Source organism: Toxorhynchites rutilus, chromosome 2, assembly GCF_029784135.1.
Source record: "Toxorhynchites rutilus septentrionalis strain SRP chromosome 2, ASM2978413v1, whole genome shotgun sequence".
Taxonomy (NCBI): Eukaryota; Metazoa; Arthropoda; class Insecta; order Diptera; family Culicidae; genus Toxorhynchites; species Toxorhynchites rutilus.
In genome coordinates, this window is record NC_073745.1 from 314131375 (window position 1) to 314153098 (window position 21724).

At 38.0% G+C, this 21724-nt stretch overlaps 1 protein-coding gene across 1 annotated transcript; it reads left to right on the forward strand.

Moving 5' to 3' along the window:
- Positions 1–7782: 7782 nt before the first annotated feature.
- LOC129770446 (uncharacterized) lies at positions 7783–18834 on the forward strand. Its single transcript, XM_055773287.1, has 2 exons — positions 7783–7928; positions 17020–18834. Exon 2 carries the CDS (start codon positions 17020–17022, stop codon positions 18145–18147), a length of 1128 nt encoding a protein of 375 aa, XP_055629262.1. The 5' UTR covers positions 7783–7928; the 3' UTR covers positions 18148–18834.
- Positions 18835–21724: the final 2890 nt, after the last annotated feature.

The following is a 21724-nucleotide window of genomic DNA, read 5'->3' on the forward strand; positions in this document are numbered from 1 at the left end:
AAGAAAAGACAAAAATATACAAAATCAAAGAATGATGAATAATCATTATTCGTACGAGGGGGGATCAGCTACATTTATTTTTTTGACTCTGCGTGGAAATTGTAACCATAGATTTATCCACCATCGATCATCAACCTTAGCCGGCTCGTGCTCTCTACGCGCGCTGAATAAATGTGTTTCGATTAGTGTTTTTTTTTCGTTTGTTTGTTTGTTCTCATGTACGCCCCCTCAGCTGACTCGGGTGGGGAAACAGCTCATTTGTATGGAGAAAAGGGCCTACCCGAGCCACCCAACCCAAAGCTTTTCGTGTGCGTTCAAGTTCAGTGAGGCTATTTTTCGTGCAAAATTGGTCCCGCGACGGTGCGGGGGAATCAATTTCGAAACCCGCATGCAAATCCACCGTGTTTCAATATCAAGTTCCAAGTGCAAGCCCAGCGCGAAGCGGCAGGAGCAGAAAACCGGTTCGGATTGTGGCTTCGTTATCAACGTACGATGCGCCGCTAGTTGGGAAGAATCAATTGCAATTGCGGCATCCCATCGTCCGCACCGGTTACACGTAGAAGGCATCTGGGATTGACTAGACCCGATGAACCGGTTCAAAGATGTTCACATCCCATGAGTGGACCTTTGGGGGCACAGAAACGAGTACTTGGAATGGATACTTCTGCTGGAACAGCATAAATTAAGGGATTCGATGAAGATGACATTATTTTTAATATTCGTAATGGTTTAGAATTTGTTTCATGAACATGTTTTCTTGTTTGAAACCAGAATCAAAATAAATTTAGGAGTATAGTAAATGACCGTATCGAATTGGGGTTAGCTTGATGCAATAAACGCATTCATCTTCATACACATTTTCAAAGCCGTTTATTGTTTGAGAGAACATCCATCTGGTTGAATTAGAGTTTAAATGTCTTTTATGACATTTGCAACAAACATTTTTTTTGAAAATCCCGATTACATATAAGTGAATAAAAGAAAAAAGGAAGAATATAGAGTAATTCCAAATGAAATCGACAAATGACAAAACATGAGTATTTTTGATTCGAATGAAAGTGTGTATTTCGTTTGGGTTAGAGGAAATATGAGTTTTCTACAGCAATTGGGGAATTTTTTTACTCAAGCGTAATTTTTGAAAAGGGCGTATCGATTTGAGTAAGAGAGATCTTTGATAATTTATATCTCAAAAACTATGAGTCGTACCGAAATAGTGTCTTAGAAAGAGTTATAGAGTATTGATGGTTGAATATGAAAAAAATATACACTGAGAAAAAAAATTAGTACTCTTTTTTTCATTTACAAAATAAAAATTCAATTTGCAATATCCAAAATACATATTTTTTATTTTTTTTAATTTTTCATACAAAATAGAAGTCATGCAGAAAATTTTAAAAATTGACCCAAGATGGTAAAACTATTTTTGACCTGAAAACATCAATTTTTGGATTCTAGCGAAATTCGAGTTTTACTCAAAAAATGACCAACAGACACTGTCAGAATGGTTCATGAACAGTTGAAGGGAGGTTCTCTAACGATTTGAAGTCTAAGAAACACTGAAGGGCTTGGAAATATGTTGAAATCCTTAGGGTGTCGGTTTTACCCTGATTTCCCCTATTGTGTTTTTATTTGTGAACTGAATACTTCATTTGTGCTCACAAAGAGAGTGAGTCGATTTTTAGCCTCAGAGTATCCAGCTCTAGCTAGCCTAGCGAAAAGAGAAACTTGAAAGCCCGCTCTCAATGCACAATGGAGGTGCATTTAAGTGAAAATTAGCATCTAGAGCTCGACAATTATTCTCTAGACAAAAACTGTCTTCGACAAAGTTGTTGCGTATGATAGAGTGCTTATTTTGTTGTTGTCGAAAATAGGGTGACCAACATTTACGATAAAATAAAAATTCTAACTTTCTTATCTTGATGTTTATAGATAGATGTAAACATAGTTCTACAATGTTATAGCTCCAGTTATTTAAGAAAACTCTTTAGGACAAATTTTTCTAAGTTGCGTTAGGGTCACCATAAAAAAACGGTTTTTTTTTTGCTCTAACTTTTATATTACAAATTTTACATGCAAACTGTCTTCAGAAGACTTTTAGAGCTTACTAAGACAAACATTTTGCGATGCAGAACTTGTCAATATCGCAACTTTACTCAAAGTTATTGATGTTTTTTTACCCAAAAACTTATGATTTCAATTTACTCAAACACAAAAAATAACATAGTTTTTAAAATCACATATTACATAGAGTGAAATCTGCTCTTTCAAACAAACATTCTTTATGTTTGCTCCAGAAAGAATGACACACAAATGAAAAGAGCGTGTTTTTTTGGAAAGAAATATCAATAACTTTGGGTGAAGTTGAGATATTGGCAAGTTCTGCATCGCAAAATGTTTGTATTAGCAAGTTCTAAAAGTCTTCCGAAGACAGTTTTTATGTAGAATTTGAAATATAAAAGCTAGAGCAAAAAAACATTTTTTTCATGGCGCTTTATCGTGATTTCAAGAGATAGAAAAAAAAACTGTCAAAATATAAATAAAAACACCTCGCCCTCGATAGCCATTCGATAGCTGATATACCTTATCACATTCTGCTCTTAAAGTGGTCCCTTTTGTGGCTTTGACCAAGGAAAAATATGCCACTCTAACTAAACCAAGCCTCATTATGCGAAACGGTATGTGTTTCTTACTACGTTTTTTATGTATGAGAAAATTTAAATTACATTTATTTATTTATAATGATACTACATCCCATTGAGAGATTAGATCTTCTTCACAATTTTTCGCCAATAATCCCGATCCATGGCTGCAGTTCTCCAACTCCCGGCTGCACCGATTCTTGCCAAGTCCTGCTCCACCTGGTCCAACGACTTCGCTCGCTGGGCTCCTCTCCTTCTTGTTCCTACCGGATTCGATGCGAACACCATCTTTGCAGGGCTGCTGTCCGGCAATCTTGCAACATGCCCTGCCCATCGCACTCGTCCAGCCTTGGCGACTTTCTGAATGCTGGGTTCGCCGTAGAGTTACAACAGTTCGTAGTTCATTCTCCTTCTCCATACTCCGCTTTCCTGTACACCACCGTATATTGTTCTGAGCACTCGGCGTTCGAAAACTCCAAGCGCTTGTGAGTCCTCTTCAAGCATCGTCCATGCTTCGTGCCCATAGAGAACAGCCGGTCGAATTAGGGATTTGTACATGGTACACTTCGTACGGGGTCGGAGTTTGTTGGACCTCAAGGATTTGCGGAGCCCATAGTAGGCTCGACTTCCATTGACAATGTGTCTTCGAATTTCACGGCTGTTGTTGTTGTCAGTTGTTATCAACGAGCCAAGGTAGATAAATTCCTCTACCACCTCGAGCTCGTCGCCGTCGATCACAACACTACTACCAAGAAGAACTCTGTTGCGATCAGTCCCTCCTGCTAGCATGTATTTAGTCTTAGACGCATTGATCCCAAGCCCAATCAGCCCTGCTTCGTGTTTCAGTCGGGTATACAAGTCGGCTACCGTCGCATGTGTTCTTCCGATTATGTCCACGTCGTCGGCGAAGCAGATAAACTGACTAGACTTGTTGAAAATCGTGCCCCGCATGTTGAAGACCGCTCTCCGCATAACACCTTCCAGCGCCACGTTGAAGAGCAGACAGGAGATTCCATCGCCTTGTCGAAGTCCCCTGTGAGTCTCAAATGATTCCGACAGCTCACCTGAGATCCGCACACTGCACCGCACACCGTTCATCGTTGCCTGAATCAGTCTTGTCAGCTTTCGGGGAAAGCCGTGTTCGTCCATGATCCTCCATAGCTGTCGTCGGTCGATTGTATCATATGCGGCCTTGAAGTCGACGAAGATGTGGTGTGTAGGGACCTGATACTCGCGGCACTTTTGGAGGATCTGCCGCAGTGTAAAAATCTGGTCCGTCGTCGAGCAACCGGGCATGAATCCGGCCTGATAACTTCCCACAAATCTACTTACTATTGGCGATAGGCGGCGGAAGAGGATCTGAGACAAAATTTTGTAGGCACCATTCAGGATTGTGATGGCACGATAGTTCCCACAATCCAACTTGTCGCCTTTTTTATAAATGGGGCAGATTAACCCGTCCTTCCACTCCTCCGGTAGCTGTTCTGTGTCCCACATCCTGACTATCAACCGGTGCATACACTCTACAAGTTTTCTCGGCCCGCTACGAGGCCATCCTTACCAGCTGCTCTGTGGTTCTTGAGCTGATTAATGGCCTCCTTAACTTCACCAATAGTCGGGGGTGGTACGTCGTCGTTGTTCATTGCACCGGTGTAGTCCTCCTCAACGCCGTCTAGGTCTCCTGTCTGCGCGCTGTTCAGGTGTTCATCGTAGTGCTGCCTCCACCTTTCGATCACCTCGCGTTCGTTCGTCAAGATGCCTCCTTCCTTGTTTCTGCACATTTCGGCCCGCGGCACAAAGCCTTTGTGCGAGGCGTTTAGTTTCTTGAAGAACTTCCGCGATTCTCGAGAACGATAAAGCAGCTCCATCTCCTCACACTCTTTCTCTTCCAGGCGGCGCTTTTTTTCCCGAAAGAGATGTGTTTGCTGCCTTCGTTTCAGTCTGTATCGTTCCACGTTTTGTCGAGTCGCTCGTTACAGCATGGCTGCGCGTGCTGCATCCTTCTCGTTCAGGAGCGCTCGGCACTCGTCGTCAAACCATTCGTTCTGTTGTCCTCGTTGTTCATACCCGATGACGGTCTCCGCTGTGCTGCTAATTGCTGATTTTAAGGAGTTCCAGCATTCATCGAGGGGAACAGCATCCAGTTCGTCTACCCCCGGTAACGCAGCTTCAAGACGCTGCGAATATGTTGCAGCAACGTTCGGCTCCTGTAGTCGTCGTAGGTGGTACCGTGGTGAGCGCTGGTGTCTTATGTTATTGACGACTGACAGTTTAGAACGCAGTTTGACCATCACCAGGTAGTGGTCTGAATCGATGTTAGCGCCACGATAGGTTCTGACGTCGATGATATCCGAGAAGTGCCGACCGTCGATCAAAACGTGGTCAATTTGTGTTTCTGTTTGCTGTGGTGATCTCCAGGTGTAACGGTATTGGAGGCTGTGCTGGAAGAAGGTGCTACGTATGGCCATGTTCTTGGAGGCAGCGAAGTCGATAAGTCTTAGACCGTTTTTGTTTGTTCGCTGATGGGCGCTGAACCTACCAATTACCGGTCTGAATTCCTCCTCCTGGCCGACCTGAGCGTTCAAATCACCGATGACGATTTTGATGTCGTGTTTTGGGCAGCGATCGTATTCACGCTCTAGCTGCGCGTAGAATTCTTCTTTATCGTCATCGGTGCTAGCTAGATGGGGGCTGTGGACGTTGATAATGCTGATTTTGAAGAAGTGGCCTCTCATCCTCAATCTGCACATTGCATTCTCCCCCATCACGATGATAGCTGTACCCAGCTCGTGTGTGTTGCCGCAGCTCTGATAGATGGTATATCCACCATGGAACGATCGCACCATCGAACCTTTCCAGCACACCTCCTGCAGCGCTACGATGTTGAAATTGCGGGCTCTCAATATTTCCGAACGAATTCGGGTACTCGCAAGAAAATTGAGAGACTTGCAGTTCCATGTTCCGAGTTTCCAATCTCTAGTCCGTGTTCTTTGCGTGGGTCTAGTCCGATTGTCCTGTCTCGAATTTCTTTGTGAATTTTCCTGTGCGTTTTATTTTTACGGATGGCTTGCAGGGCCTGCACCAACCCCCTGTTTCGCCGGAGGACCATCGTGCACAGCTCTTTTTTGAGTCCCCGCTGGCACGAAGACAGTGATCAGCCGCCCCTAACATGGGGATCAGACGCTGTTTTGAGCCGCACTTCCATGGTGAACAGACGCTCGGATAGGCCCCCTTCCCAGTCAGCATACGACCAAGATCCCACCGGGGTTGGTTACCCGATCTTCACTATGGTTACTCGTACCCCAGCCGGCACCACGGGGAGGTAGGGATAGGAGTTACTGGACAGGAAGCTAAGGACCACGAATGGGGTCTATTTTATGCCTGCAGGTACGCGAAGTACCGATGGTACGCTTAGTCCAGTCATTTACCAACCAACATTTACCAATTTAAATTACAACTTAAGGTGAATAGGCCAAGCTTATTACATGTCCATAGTTTACAAATATAGCAAATTCGAACTAGCTCCTGTCTGTGTATTCATCAATTACTTACAACATACTGAGAAACGGAATAAAAATGTTTGTCATTTTTTTATATCAAAATCACAATTTTTTTTCATTGATATAAAAATCACCGGCAAATATTGCCCGCCACCATCAATTAGTTTATAAGTGAAAACCAGCTGCAAAGTGTAAAAAAATAGTTGATTCTCTCTGTTGTTTCAACTTACCCCAGGATTGAAAAAAACATGCTCTAACTTCGAAAGTGTATTTCAGTTAGAATTTAAAGTTGTCACATCGAGAAAACTATTGATAGCGTATTGATCTAGTTTGGTTCAATGATGATATAAACTAATTTGAACGGAAAAAACGCATGAATCTATCCAATTTAGCATGACATATGCGAGTGACCACTTTACCTCCCGGCCAACGAAAAAAAAGTTCGATTTTTCAACTTGTTTTCTAATGACGAAATATGTACTATTTTAAATGTTTATGGTGAAGGTCGCTTGCTATCTTGAACAACAATGAGTTGAACTACAATATTCTTACAAAAACGGGGATTGATGCGGTATGTGGGCGCAGGAAATGAGCATAATCCTTAGGGTGACTACTATGGCCCCACCTCCTCTAATTCAAACGCTGTTCCTTTTTCCCGACTTTATATGTTGAGTACAAACGAGACAAGCGGTAACAAATCGCTCCTGGTAGACATGGACGTCCTATTATTTTTTCACCGAAAATAAATAATAAAGAAAAATGTGTGTTAATATTGAAAACTGGGTTCCAAAGTTACATGGCATTACAGTAACATTTTACACGATTAATTATGAAAAAAAAATCAGAAACGGTAATTTGATTGCGCGCAGATAATTTATTGTTGAAAATGTCCACTCCAAGGAATAGATGAACACACTGTGATCTGGTACAAGTCAGTTAGCTGAGGTTACTATATTTTTCACAAATTGTAGCGAGACTAGTTAATTAAAAAAATATAATCGACGATTTCTAGAAAACGTTACACGGTCATATACACACAAGTTTTAAATCGGGTCAAAACTAAACTAATTTTATCTTTTACTTTGATATGTTAGGTATGGGGGAAAATCTTTAACACATAACTCTTGTATCTTGTAATGGATACAAACTAATGCAAAGATGGTCGGAAAAAAATGCTTCAAATTATTATTATTATTATTATTAATAAACGAACTTTAACAGTGGAGCTGTATGACCAAAAATCGCCCATCAGCAATAAACCTGTCGAGAGGAGCATAAAAATTTCCCCGAATGGACTCATCCTCGGACATCGTGATAAATCTTTCCAGCCCGGGAACAACTTTGAAGCTGTGCACAAAGCCATGCCTATAGCAAGCCAAACGAGATGTTGCTCTTGCAACTGTTGCAAAATAGCGTGTTCGATGCAATTGCTTATGCTCCTCTTTTTTCTGCGGGGCGAGTTTGGTGCTTTGTATTTTGTTTTTGCTCTTCGATTCGGTCTATGTTGGGTATGCAGTTAGTGTTGTGATTCTATCGTGTGGAGGGAAAATGTACGAAGGAGTGAATGAAATGGCTGCGCGTTGCGGAGGTGGTTTACGCAGGACATATTGTAGCTAGTAGCTAGCTAGTCAAACGAGTACCGGTCAAGAATTAAGACAGAAGAGGCTTATAAAGGGCTCGTCTTCGGTGGATACTTCCAGTTTGTGTCGGATAGACTCCGGATCTAGTCGAAGAATCGGACAAACCGTGGGAATATTGGCAGACAGAGAGTGGAAGAAAGAGTGCTAAGGTAAGAGTTGTGTAAAATAGTGTCCATTAGAAATCGGCTGCAGTGATTTTCAAGAAAGTTTAAAGAAAGTGTGTGCAACTGAAAACACTTAGTGTATTCAAAATGTGATTTAATACTGTTATGAGATATAACCATCGATACATGTAATACGGTTTTGTGACGAACCGCAAAATCTCATTTTAAAGTACTGAAGTACTTTTACTAAAGATCTGCAGCTCTATCTCCCATTCATTCATTCACTTATGGAATAAATCAATACTATCTACTCATGTTCGAACTCAGTGGAATTTGGTCTCTGTTTCCTAACCTTAGCAACAGCTCTGGCTGCAATCCAAGAAACGTCCAAGCACCGTTTGGCGCCAGTCCAGGTTTCTCGGTGCCCACGAGTCACAGACTGCAGTTGAATTATTTTTTCGCATGCTGTCGTTGCATGCGAGGCTCCAATGAGAGAAACGCATAAGATGATTTAAACAACACACACTTTTTTTTTATTTTTACGCTTTTCTCATTTTCGAAATCACTGCTCTTGCGAGGAACTTTCATCTCCAGCTCGGCAAGGCCAAAGCTAGTTTCTGGTGGTGTGATAGCAGCCGAAACTGCATTGCCGCTTCTGGCCGCGAGCCAAAGCCCCGGGGCGGGAACGAAAGGAAAGCTTCGCAAAAAAGTGCCAACTTTGAGCCAAAATTTCGATCGTAGTGAGAGCGTTCCCTGGCGGCGAACGACGACTGGCGACGGGATGAAAATAACAGAAAAAAACGCAGCATTCGGGAGTTTTAATCCGATACCATAAGTGAGTGAATGTGTGTAGGGGAAAAGGGGGGAATTTGGACCACCTAAGCAAATTGTCTAATATTTCCAAACCAATAAGGTCTTAATAAAAAATGTCACATTGTTTACCGAGCTACACTTGTTTTCTCTCAATCAAGAATGTTTAATCATTATATCAAGTTTCAAATCACCAAATATATCATAAAAAAAAATTATTTTTGGACATGGGGTGAAAAACATACTTATGTTTATGTAAAGTATTTTAGGATAATGTTACAATCAGTAACAGTGTTCTGGAATCGATACCAGGTCGATACCAGATACAGACCAGAAAAATTGGATTGAACCATTTCGAATTCTGCATGGATCTTGTCACTGTTGTTCGAGCATTTTTAAACACTTTCGAAGCTTGGTCAAAGAAAATCCATTCTTGATGCGATTTTCAAGTTCCTCCTTCTTCCAACGTTGTTTGCTTATCCTCTTTTTGTAATTCAGCGGAATCTGGAATCAATTAGGCCAAAAAAAAAGCCTCAAACCTGTAGGACCAATTCACCCCACAAAAACGTGTCCATGTCACCCCACACAACATACAAAAATTGAAATGCAATTAATTTCATTTATTGTTATGAAACTTATGATTTCGCTGCATTAAATTGTTCCTCTTCTGAAGACGAACAGAACTTGACTGCACAATAAACGAAAAGTTTGTTTAATTAGCGGGAAAAACCATAAAACCTCGATCGGAAAACTCACATTTTTTGGCCATCAATGTGCTTGCTGTGTTCATGCTACCGTTTTCTTCCACCTCTCGAATTTTACCAAAGTTTTTTACGTTAAGTACATACGGTTCAACAATAAAACTAGATGATTTATTCAATCAACATAAAAAATCCAAGCTGAGCTGTACTTTTTGAGATAAAGGGGTAGTCCAAATCACCCCGTATGTCCAACTCACCCCGTGTTACCCTACTTGTTGGTAGCCGTTATGAGCAGTCGCGCGGCCAAGGTTGAATGCAGCGACTTTGAATTATGTTTTGTTGGTTCTCTCATGAGCAGGGGTCAGACTTTCTTGGTATTCTGTCTGATATTTGCGATTAATTTGAATTATTTTTCTTATAAAGAAAATTAAGTGTGCAATCGTTCAAATGCACATTGTAATAGTAATGACTAAAAAATAAACCAAAAAAATAAACTAGTATCTAAATTATGAAAATAATCAAGCGAATTCAGATAAGTGCCTCCGTTGAAGTTAGCTGATCGGATCAACATTGTGAAACAACATGAATAAATTCATATTAGTACATTTCAATAGCATGTAATGACCGAATACCCGCTTTCGGCTTCGGGTTAGTGTTTTACAATAAATTTTGGTTCAATGTGAGTCTGGGTATAAAATATATACTTGGAAAGAAAATAAGCGGAGCGAAGTGATATACGTCCGATTTTTTGAGTGATTTTTAGAAAAGATGGAATTTGTTGATTAAAGAATACTGTAACTCATGTATTCTTTCATCAGGAAATCCAATCTTTTATCAAATTTTATCAACAAATCCACAACAATCAACAAAATCATAATTTCACAATAAACATATTTTGCTGTTTAATGTGTACATGCGTAGGGAATAAAAAATATCGAGAGAGAGGAATCGATACCATTTTGTAAAGCTTCATTCCAAAACTAAAATGTGTTTGAAACCAAATAATAATCGGACACCTATAAATTTCATTAATAAGCTCTAGCTTGCTCCCTTGAATGTTCCTGTAAGATATTTTCCTAAAGAGATTACCATCGATTTCAATACAAGCTGAGCTGTACTTTTTGAGATAAAGGGGTAGTCCAAATCACCCCGTATGTCCAACTCACCCCGTGTTACCCTACTTGTTGGTAGCCGTTATGAGCAGTCGCGCGGCCAAGGTTGAATGCAGCGACTTTGAATTATGTTTTGTTGGTTCTCTCATGAGCAGGGGTCAGACTTTCTTGGTATTCTGTCTGATATTTGCGATTAATTTGAATTATTTTTCTTATAAAGAAAATTAAGTGTGCAATCGTTCAAATGCACATTGTAATAGTAATGACTAAAAAATAAACCAAAAAAATAAACTAGTATCTAAATTATGAAAATAATCAAGCGAATTCAGATAAGTGCCTCCGTTGAAGTTAGCTGATCGGATCAACATTGTGAAACAACATGAATAAATTCATATTAGTACATTTCAATAGCATGTAATGACCGAATACCCGCTTTCGGCTTCGGGTTAGTGTTTTACAATAAATTTTGGTTCAATGTGAGTCTGGGTATAAAATATATACTTGGAAAGAAAATAAGCGGAGCGAAGTGATATACGTCCGATTTTTTGAGTGATTTTTAGAAAAGATGGAATTTGTTGATTAAAGAATACTGTAACTCATGTATTCTTTCATCAGGAAATCCAATCTTTTATCAAATTTTATCAACAAATCCACAACAATCAACAAAATCATAATTTCACAATAAACATATTTTGCTGTTTAATGTGTACATGCGTAGGGAATAAAAAATATCGAGAGAGAGGAATCGATACCATTTTGTAAAGCTTCATTCCAAAACTAAAATGTGTTTGAAACCAAATAATAATCGGACACCTATAAATTTCATTAATAAGCTCTAGCTTGCTCCCTTGAATGTTCCTGTAAGATATTTTCCTAAAGAGATTACCATCGATTTCAATATATATATATATATATATATATATATATATATATATATATATATATATATATATATATATATATATATATATATATATATATATATATTCGAGGATATGACTGTAACATTCATATTGCTTGTGACAAGAACTCTTTAGAAAACAATTTTTTTGTAATAGTTCAAAATAGTTGGTTCTAATTGGGGATTACTTTCGACACTTCAAATTCAAATCTTTGATTATTTCCTAGATTTATGATCTGTCTAAACAAATTCAACCATTCAACCGTCAATAAACAATCAATAAACATAATTTTATAGAGGAAAAAACAACCGAAACGAATTATTAATTCAAAAAGCGGCAATTATTGCTTTGGTGGACAAATTATTTTAATTTTTTCCCTCAGTTTTCCATAGTTACACAACCCAACCTAGGATTTTCTGTTGTATCCTGGAGAATGTGTTGTAACTATGTAAACAATGCAGCAAGTATTTATGGTAGTGGTTAATTTTTCTGTCTAATGTACCTCAGGAGTTTTGCTTCAAAATTTCATTTTGATATGTTGAGCGGTTTTTTTTATTGACTAAAATTTTGAGAAAATTAGAGCAACATTCAACTGCAAACTGTACTCATGATTTGATCGGTTTGTACCTTCCATTTCTGGATGTTTTCGATTAAGTGGATTGTAAAGATTGGGTGTAAATATGCTTTTTTTTTTTAATTTTAAGTCTCTTCAAAACAAAGAAGTGAAGTTTTCTTTATTATTTCAATATGATTTTAATCTTATCCCCATGAGTTTATTTGTTTTATTTATTTCTTTCGAAAATCACACAAAATCATCAATGTTGAAATCAGAACACATAAAAAATGTTTGTTGACGGAATTTGAAAGAAAAAAATTCACTCTATATAATATGTGATTTTCAAAGATATGTTATTTTTTGTATTTGAGTGAATTAAAAATGAGGGGCTTAGAATGCAAGGGGTGTAAGTGACTTGATCGATTTCTCTTCATCAACTTTTTCTTTAGTTAATAACTCAATTGCAAAAACGTTCCAATTTAAGTTTGCTATAGAATCTGATAGGTGAGGTTCTGACCTATCTTCCACATTGTCAAAACCGCTGGGAATGTATTTGACGCTATGCTATGACCAAAAGGGAGAGTCGATGTAGAGAAATCGATCAAATCACTTACACCCCTTTCATTCTAAGCCCCTCAATTTTGATGTAGAATTTTACGGTTTTTTCATGGTCACCCCAATCAAACTTAGTTAAAAAACTACTTTGTGGGATATATTTATTCTTTAGACAAAAAGTTGTTACATATGACAGAGCGCTCATTTTCATGTTATTAAAAATAGCTTGGCCAAAATTTTCCATGAAATAAAAAATCTAACTTTCTATTCTTTATAGATAGAGATAAATATAGTTCGACAATATTGTAGTACCTGTTATTTCAAGCAGCTTTGTAGAACAAAATTTTTTTATATCTCTTGAAATAACCGATATAGCGACTTTTTCTAAGTTGCATTAGGGTGAGCATGAAAAAGCGTTTTTTTTTGCTCTAACTTTTATATTTGAAATTCTACTTCAAAACTTTCTTCGTACGACTTTTAGAGCTTATCAAGACCAACATTTTGCGATGCAGAACTTGTCAATATCCTAATCCTACTCAAAGTTTTTTTTCCGAAATATATATTTTATTAAGCACATATGGCGTTAGCCTGACGGGGCCGGGAGTTCAATATTTTGACAATTTTTGTCTTACGACTATGTTAGTAATATGTAACCGATTACTCGCGGTTGGCTCGAGGTGAGTATTACAAAGATTCTCATAATTGGTGTAGTCTCCAGTGTTCTGTATGTGTGGCCGATGGGATACTTCCTATTGGGCTGCTACTGACCAGTAATACCACAAAGCTAATTAAAATTGAAAACATGAGTTTTTGGGTGGAAAACCCAAAAACTCATGTTTTCAATTTTAATTTACTCAAACACGAAAAATAACATAGTTTTGTAAATCACACACTATGTATAATCAAATATGCTCTTTCAAATGTCATCAATAAACTTTGTTTATGTTTTTCGGGAAGAAATATCACTAATTTTGAGTGAAATTGAGATATTGAAAAGTTTCGCATCGCCAAATTATTGTATTAGTAAGCTCTAAAAGTTGTTTGAAAACAGTTTGTATGTAGAACTTGAAATATGAAAGTTAGAGCAAGAGAACAGTTTTTTTTTTCATGGTGACCCTAACGCAACATAGAAAAAGGCGCTATATCGGCTATTTCAAGAGATAGAAAAAAACTTTGTTCTACAAAGATGTCTCAAATAACTGGGACTACAACATTGTCAAACTATGTTTACCTCTATCTATAAAGATAAGAAAGTTATATTTCTTATTTCATTGTCAATTTTGGTCACCCTATTTTTGATAACATGAAAATTAGCGCTCTATTATATCTGACAAGTTTGTTGAAGAAAGTTTTTGTCTAGAGAATAACTGCCAAGCTCTAAGCGCTAATTTCCACTTAAATGCACCTCCTGGACCATTGTGTATTGTTAACACCCTGTAGCTCATAACTGAATGGAACAAACAACAAACAACAAAAGATTTTTTTTAGTGTGAAATGCCACCTTTACAACGAGCCTAAACTTGAAATTGTATGATCACTAAAGCCAGCCAACGACAAAATTATTGGATAACTTTTTCTCCAACTTAATATATACAAAAAACTAATGTTTGTTTGCTATTTTAATCTATAAAAACAAGTGTTGTCTTCCCACTAGAACATGCGCAATAAAACAACATGGAAGTACACGAAACACTCGTATATTTCGCTCGTCTAATAAAAACCATAGGCATTGCGAAATCAAGCATATGTGTAAGAATGGTTAAGTTGTTTTCTATTCTCATTTATATTTTTATAAAACTTCTCCTCATGACACCTTTCTTCATTAAAAAAAAAAAACATATATACATGATACCAGGTAGCTGGCACGAAAACTTCCAGTAGATGATAGAGGATCGTATTCGATGAATAAAATCTATCTACCAATCTTAGCTATGACAGAGTTAGAGACTTGACTCTCTCCAATTTTTTTTTAAACTTTGTACTTATAATGGAAACTACCCAAAATTACAATTTTCACTGTCATATGATCAATTTAAATTACGACTGATTTTTGAAAAGGGCGTATTCAAATTCATTGATCTTTCTTTCAAAAATAGTAATTCAAAATCCAGAAGTTTGCTTGAAATATGATGTTTGACAATGATGTTCGAAAATAAATGAACTATAACATTTAACATTTAATAACATTTTGAATGCACTGTAAAAAATCTTATTCAAAAATGGGTTTAATTGGGTTGAAGATTAAATTCATATGATACATGAATTATATGACAATGAAAATTGTGATTTTAGGTAGATTCCATCATAAGTACCAAGTTTCAAAAAAATCGGAGAGGGTCGGCTGATTTGGCATGGAATTGTTCTATATTTATATTCACTAATGATGAAACGGATAATAAGTTGGTCGAATACCGGATACCGGATATCCGTGAAGCTTCGAGGTTGGATGGTAGAATATCTGGCAGTCGGATATTCGACTTTTCGACATTTTATTTACCAATATGAAACTGGGAAAAAACTTCATATGTGCATGAAGCAAATAATTACATTCACAATTACATTTAGGGAGTAATAAAAACATTTTTACATGCAAATAATGAAATATGATCAAATTTTCCGTATGGAATGAATATCCCTTAATATTCTTAAGAGTTTAATGTTTTCTGCAAGGAATTGATTAACAAATATGTGATTAACATATTTCTAACGGAAAACTAGGGATCGACACGTGTTAACGTGTTAAACTCTAAGCAGTATCCCAACTAGCAAGATTTGCTAGAGTTTATCGTTCAGCTCTTTGCAGTAGTACAAAACTGTTTTCTGAAGCTGGTTTGGTGTACGAACCGAAGCGAAGGTAATGAATTATTGTTATAAGTTAATAGTAATTTATTTAAAAAAAATATTATTTATCTATTTTAATGAGAAATTATTGACTTTTTAAAAAAATCCAGTATCCGGCGGATAGACTGGATACCGGGTAGTTACCGGATATCCGATTCATCTCTAATATTTACATCAAAATATAATTCTCTCCGACAATTAAATTAATTAAATATTAAATAGCTAAAGATTTCATCGGAAACCATACGCTTAACATTACATAATAACACTATAACACCATAACACCATAATATTGAATCGTGATCCACTTTTCACAAGGCAAGAACTAATAATTGTAAATGATGACTGAGTGTTATCGAAAATTGTCATAACCTAAAACAAGTTTCAGATCATATTACAATAACTTTTATTCAGCACTTTGTTTTTTGTTATCAATACCTTCAAACATTCAAGTTTTCTTACTATGAGCAAGTTCATGGGTCCAATCGCCGAACTGTGCATTGATTGATCTTCTGATCGACCCCGTTGAATTTACCTTTTACTGAAAAATTCCTAGTATTTCTACCAAAACTCATCATTATAATATCAGATTATTTTCAGACACAAGTTCAAGATTTTTCAACTTTTTTTTCTCAATTAGTCATGAAAACCTTCCCCGGCCTCAAAAACCCATACATACCAATTTTCATGTCGATCGGTTCAGTAGTTTCCGAGTCCATAAGAATCGGACAGACAGATAGAAAGAAATCCATTTATATATATATATATATATATATATATATATATATATATATATATATATATATATATATATATATATATATAGATCAATCGATTTTTTGTATTTTAAATATGTTACTTTATTAAACATCAAGGGTTTTTCGGGGTACACGTTTTTCTGTGCAGAATGGAAATATTATCCTGGCTCATCGACTCTTTAAAATCGTTTTGGCGCGTAGTATGTATATGTAGTAATATGTAATTACGATAAATTAGGCTTGTTATTTGATTCCAAAAGTAAACGCAATGCATGTCTACTGAATTATTGTTTCTATTGTTTATTCATAACTATCTAAATTGTTCAACAATAATAATTGTTAACTGAAAGGATTGAAATATTGTAGAATGGAAAACCTTGTTTCGAATGAGTTTATTATGGTCATATAATATCTACCGCAAAGGGTTAACCCGATAAATGTAAATCATAAAAATATTACACTATCTCGATTGAAGTTTACGTTTGTGAGAACATCAAAAATTACCAACGCTACCATCCAACTTGCATAGCGTTCTCAAGTTCAAGTCCACGGCTGGTAATAAACATGAGTAAAGAGGTAAAGTGGAAGTCACAGGGCGAGTCGAGCACCCTGCTGGCATCGCAATGAAACGGCAAAACGTGAAATTATATCTCTCCCGCAGAAATCTCGTTTTCCGCCTTACTCACCCTCTGATGTTCCTCTTGCGGCTATGCAATTGCAGTGAGTGGTTAAATTTCTTGACCTTACCCATTGCTGCTAGCAGATACCAACTGGTTCGAGTTGGCAGACTTGTTTTACCCTTTTTCGTCCGCACCAATGTTCTGATTATTTCCCACTGGGTTCAACAACCACTGCAGTCTTTTTTATAACAGTTTTTTCTTCTTTTTGTCGTTTTTTCCAGATGGGAAGACTTTCGTCGATGATTCTTCTGCTAGCAGCTTTCGCGGGGTGTCGGTCAGCACCAGCCACGTTCATACAGCCGGGTCAGTATTATTTGCTGCAGCCACAACCGGCGACGTTAAAAATCCAACCGCAACTCATCCAGCCGATCCAACATCTGAAACTTGAGCCAAAACAACAATTTATCTACTATTATCCGTCGGTTCCGCTGGGCAGTGAACTTCATAGTGCCAAACCAATTCGGTTGATCACGTTGAAACAGGACGAGACACCATGGTGGGAGAATTTCATCAACTTCTGGAAGCCTCCGGGAGAAGCACCCGCGGAAGGCGCGACCGAAGCACCTGAGTCCCCCGCCGCTCCCGAGGCGCCTGCAGCCCCAGAATCACCTGCACCGGAAGCTCCAGCTGAAAGTGCAAAAACTTCCATGAAACAACACATTTTCATAGCCCCAACAGAAGTCGAACAATTTCTTACCAAAACAGTTTCTCATCCGCAGGGGCAGCGATATTACATTCTGAGCGGCACTCCCCAGTTCTTCGGAAACTTTGACGCTTTACAGAATCCACTGAGTCCCATCTTCAGCTTGCAGCCCCTGCAGGCTCTCCATGCTCGTTCTAATTCCGAAATTCAAGCTGAGGGCGGTCAATTGAAATTTCTACCCCAGATTGTGACGTCAAATGCACCGATTGCTCCAGTTCCAGCATTGGTGCCAGCACAACTCAAGAACGATCTGTTGGAGTCTCACCCCGACAAAACCCCAACCATAGAACGCACTTGGGGGCGCTCGTTGGATGATGAACCAGCACCGGAAGAGCAGCCACAGCAACCGCAAGTCCAGGGTCGATCTCTGTCCGAAGAACCGAGCGAGCAGAACAGCGCCACGCTGACTATGGACGAAAGCAAGAAGGAAGAAATGACCAGCTCTCTCCGGAAGTCGGACGAACCAGCGATTGCGGCGGCGAAACCAGCCGGAATAGCGCTCGCCGGACGGGGTGGATTGGCTGCCGCGGCACCAACTGGAACTGCCATCGTTGGGAATAATGGTCTCGCTCTGTCCTCGCCAACGGCGACTTCCGTTGCCGGAAACTTCTTTGGAGATGAAGACGAGGAGGAGAAAAAGAACTAGGCAATACCAAGGCATAGTCCCGGCATGACAACGCTCAACCGCAAAACTTGAACTGGAATCTAGACCGTTAGTAGTGATAATTTTAGTAAGCAGCAAAAATCTCAACAATGGTGCTGGTAGGAAAAGCTTAGACGTGAGACGCGTCCTTTCCGATCGGAGTAATCAATCACCCGATTGGAAGGGAGAATCTAAAAACTAAATCGAGGATATTTTCGTATACGTAATGCAGCTTGCCCCTCTGTGTTGGTAGTTTCAGTTAGATTAATTACCCAGGGTGCAAGTAGGACTGACAATCCCACCTCAGAAGGAGAAATATTGAGAGATAGAGAGCTGGGGATAATTTCCAATTCGTGATTTACTGTTCTTCGTTCTTTTGTTCCATGTATTCCAATGTGTAATCGTTTAGCAAGAATAGACAAAATTTTAGCACTTATTTATCACACTCATTAGGTTAAGTTCAAATCATCGCTCATCAACTCATTCATTCGTCCATCGAAAAGTGCGCTTGCGGTCCATAAGCAGGATTGAGCTGATGGTTTTCAGAGTCACCTTCGGGTCGGATTTCAAAATCTCAGCTCAATCCCAGCGTAGCACACTTTGTCATAATACTCATACACTTCATCGAAAGAAAAATGTGAAATAAAATGCAAAAAAAAGAGATTCAATAAAGTATCCATTGAAAAAAAACGAAGCGGTAGTGATTTTTCGAACGAACAACACAATTTTTTGTCCCATTCAAAGTAAATATTTTAGACAATTAAAACGATTTGTTTCCACCAACATCGATTTTTCATACGGAGCTATCCGCGAAATATAGAATTGCACGATAAAATAACCTATGCAAAATATAATCACAATCGAACTTCATTCACTAGTGTTGCAAACGTCAAAATTTGGGGGATTATGGACAGGAATAATTATATTTAAACCAAGGTCTGAGCTCATCACGAATGCCCGTTGAATCATGAAAAATTCGAATTAATCCACCTAGAAGTGATATTGTACTTTTCAACAGTGTAAACAGACATACCCTCAACTATTTTGCTTTTGGTTCCAGTCAGCTTCTAAACAGTCTATATTTGGCGATTTGATTTTCGTTTATAGACGCATGGCATTCCTTAAGATTAGATTAACAGACTTTTCACAGTCCATCTCACTCCCACTGGCAACTGTCCGCTTCACCTCACCAGTACAATTATTTCAATAATTTAAATTTTCCACTCACAAATAAATTTACTCTTCCGTACATACCTGATATCGCTTCTCTGTAAACTCACAAACCGGAACACAAACATCAGCGAATTGAATTTTGAATCCTTTTCCACTTTTTATCAGTATTCATTGTCTTAGGGTGGTCTAAATATTTTAGAATAACATCTAGAAGGTGTTGTCATGAGCAGAAAACTGAAATTCAAAATGTGACTATACAAATCAACCACCTTTCCATATTTCCCGCACTGTCCGTATTACCCGCAATTCCCCTAAGAGTAATAAAAAAGTCTGAACGTTCATAAACTAATATGTAATGTATGTAATGGTGGCTTGGTCATATTCATTCAGATATTTAGGTTTTACGATATGCATGGACAGTAGGGTTATCAAATGATCAATGTTTTACGAACTTATTGTATCTCTCATGTGTACGTACCCCTCGGACCGCAAATTTGCCAAATCGATCTCGCCTCTGATTAGATGATAATGGCATTGGATTATATACCTTCTGATGATCAGAAACTCATTATCAGAGTAGATAAACGTCCGAGTGGACAGTGCTCCCGTGGCCGAGTGGTTAGCGTCATAACTAACATGCCGGGTGTTCGGGTTCGATTCCCGTTCTGGTCGGGGGAATTTTTCGTCAAAGAAATTTCCTCCGACTTGCACTGTGATCACGCGTATTCTAGAGGTTGCCACTCAGAATGCATTCAAGGCGTGTTATTTGGCATAGAAATCTCAACTAAGTACTAATAAAAAATGACGCAAGTAATACTACGTTGAGACGGCGAAGTTCCTCTAGGAACGTTAGTGCCATTGAAGAAGAAGAAGAAGAACGTCCGAGTGGAAGTCATGAACGTTTATTTGACGCCCCTAAAATGAATGGACCATTAAACTTATTAATTGTGTCTTCCAATGCCGTACGAAATAACCAAACCGAAACATAATATGGATAATCACATAATTCTGATCAATTTCTGTTTCTTTATTGCCAACGAAATAAATTCGAAGAAATTTGAAGTATGTTTACGTTTTACGTGTTCTATTCTAAGTTTTTGTTTTGCATTTTTGTAATATGATTCCGTTTTATCTTCCCTCGTTGCGTTTTTGGTTTGAGTTTCCGTTTTTTCATTATGGGTTTCCGTTTTGCGTTTTAATAAACACCGATCGTTTCCGTTCTGCGTTTTCATTTTTTCCCGTTTTTCCTCCCCATTTTCCCTTTCTTTTTTGTTTTACTGTTTTGCGTTTCCGCTATGAGTTTTCGTTTTGCGTTTCCGTTTTATGTTTCTGTTTCGTGTTTCTCTTCCGTGTTTCTGTTTTTCGTTTTCAGTTTGCGGGAATTTGTTTTTAAAGAAAATGCTTTATTTATCATCTTAATTTATAAATACGCTCCTTCTGAAACAATAGACTTTTCCTACGAACAATCCAGTCATTGAAACACTTTTTATTGTCTTCAATGCTGTCAAAACCGGTCACACGAAGCGGTAGTTTGAATTTCGGAGATAGTAAAAAGTTACACTGGGACATATCTGGAACACCGTACTGCTTGTTCAATCTCATTCGTGCCATTTTTGGTTAACAATGATCGATGGATGAGCCGGTGCAGTATCATGGTGCAAAATTCAAGTGTTATTCTTCCAAAAATCTAGCCGTTTGCGACGAATTTTCTCTTTCAAACGTCCGATAGTGTCAAGGTAATACTATTTATTGGCCTTTGGCCCTTCGGAAGGAATTCATAATGGACAAGATCATATTAAAAATCTGTGAGCAAAGAAAATTTAACTTGTTCTTAATGACGCGGTAAACAAACTAAGTGACAGATCGCAATGATAGCACATCACACACGGTCGATTCAGCCAGTTGTAGCGATTTTGGTACCTGATTACGACGAATTTTGAATGGATTTGCCCTGGATTTCACCCTTTCTGGTTTTCTGAAACAAAAAAAAAAATCTAATAGACTCTTAATCGACAAAGACGCCTCTATGGTATGATCTTTAGACAAGCCAAAAAAATGTTTTTAACCAAAATGGCGTCAGTTTGAAAATAAAAACGTGTTTTGGCATGTTCTTATGACGATTTCAGTATTTGAAAAAATGTGAAATAAAAAAAAAATTGTTTTGGTTTATTCGATAGAGAGATGTATAAACAATGTTCATACCAAAGGGCCTGGCCGGCTAAGTGAGTAAAAAGTTCCCCAAACCAAATCACCAGCTGTATGGCAATTATTGTATAGGATATTAAATAAGAAATTTTGGCGGTTTATTTGAACCCCTATGTGGTTTGATGTAGGATCTATAGTGAAAAACGTACTTTTTCGTTTATTTCACGCCATCCTCAAAAGCTTCGAGATAAAAATTTGAAAA

Excerpts from the sequence above, each read along its gene's own strand:
- LOC129770446 (XM_055773287.1), top strand. The coding sequence starts at position 17,020 with ATGGGAAGACTTTCGTCGATGATTCTTCTGCTAGCAGCTTTCGCGGGG.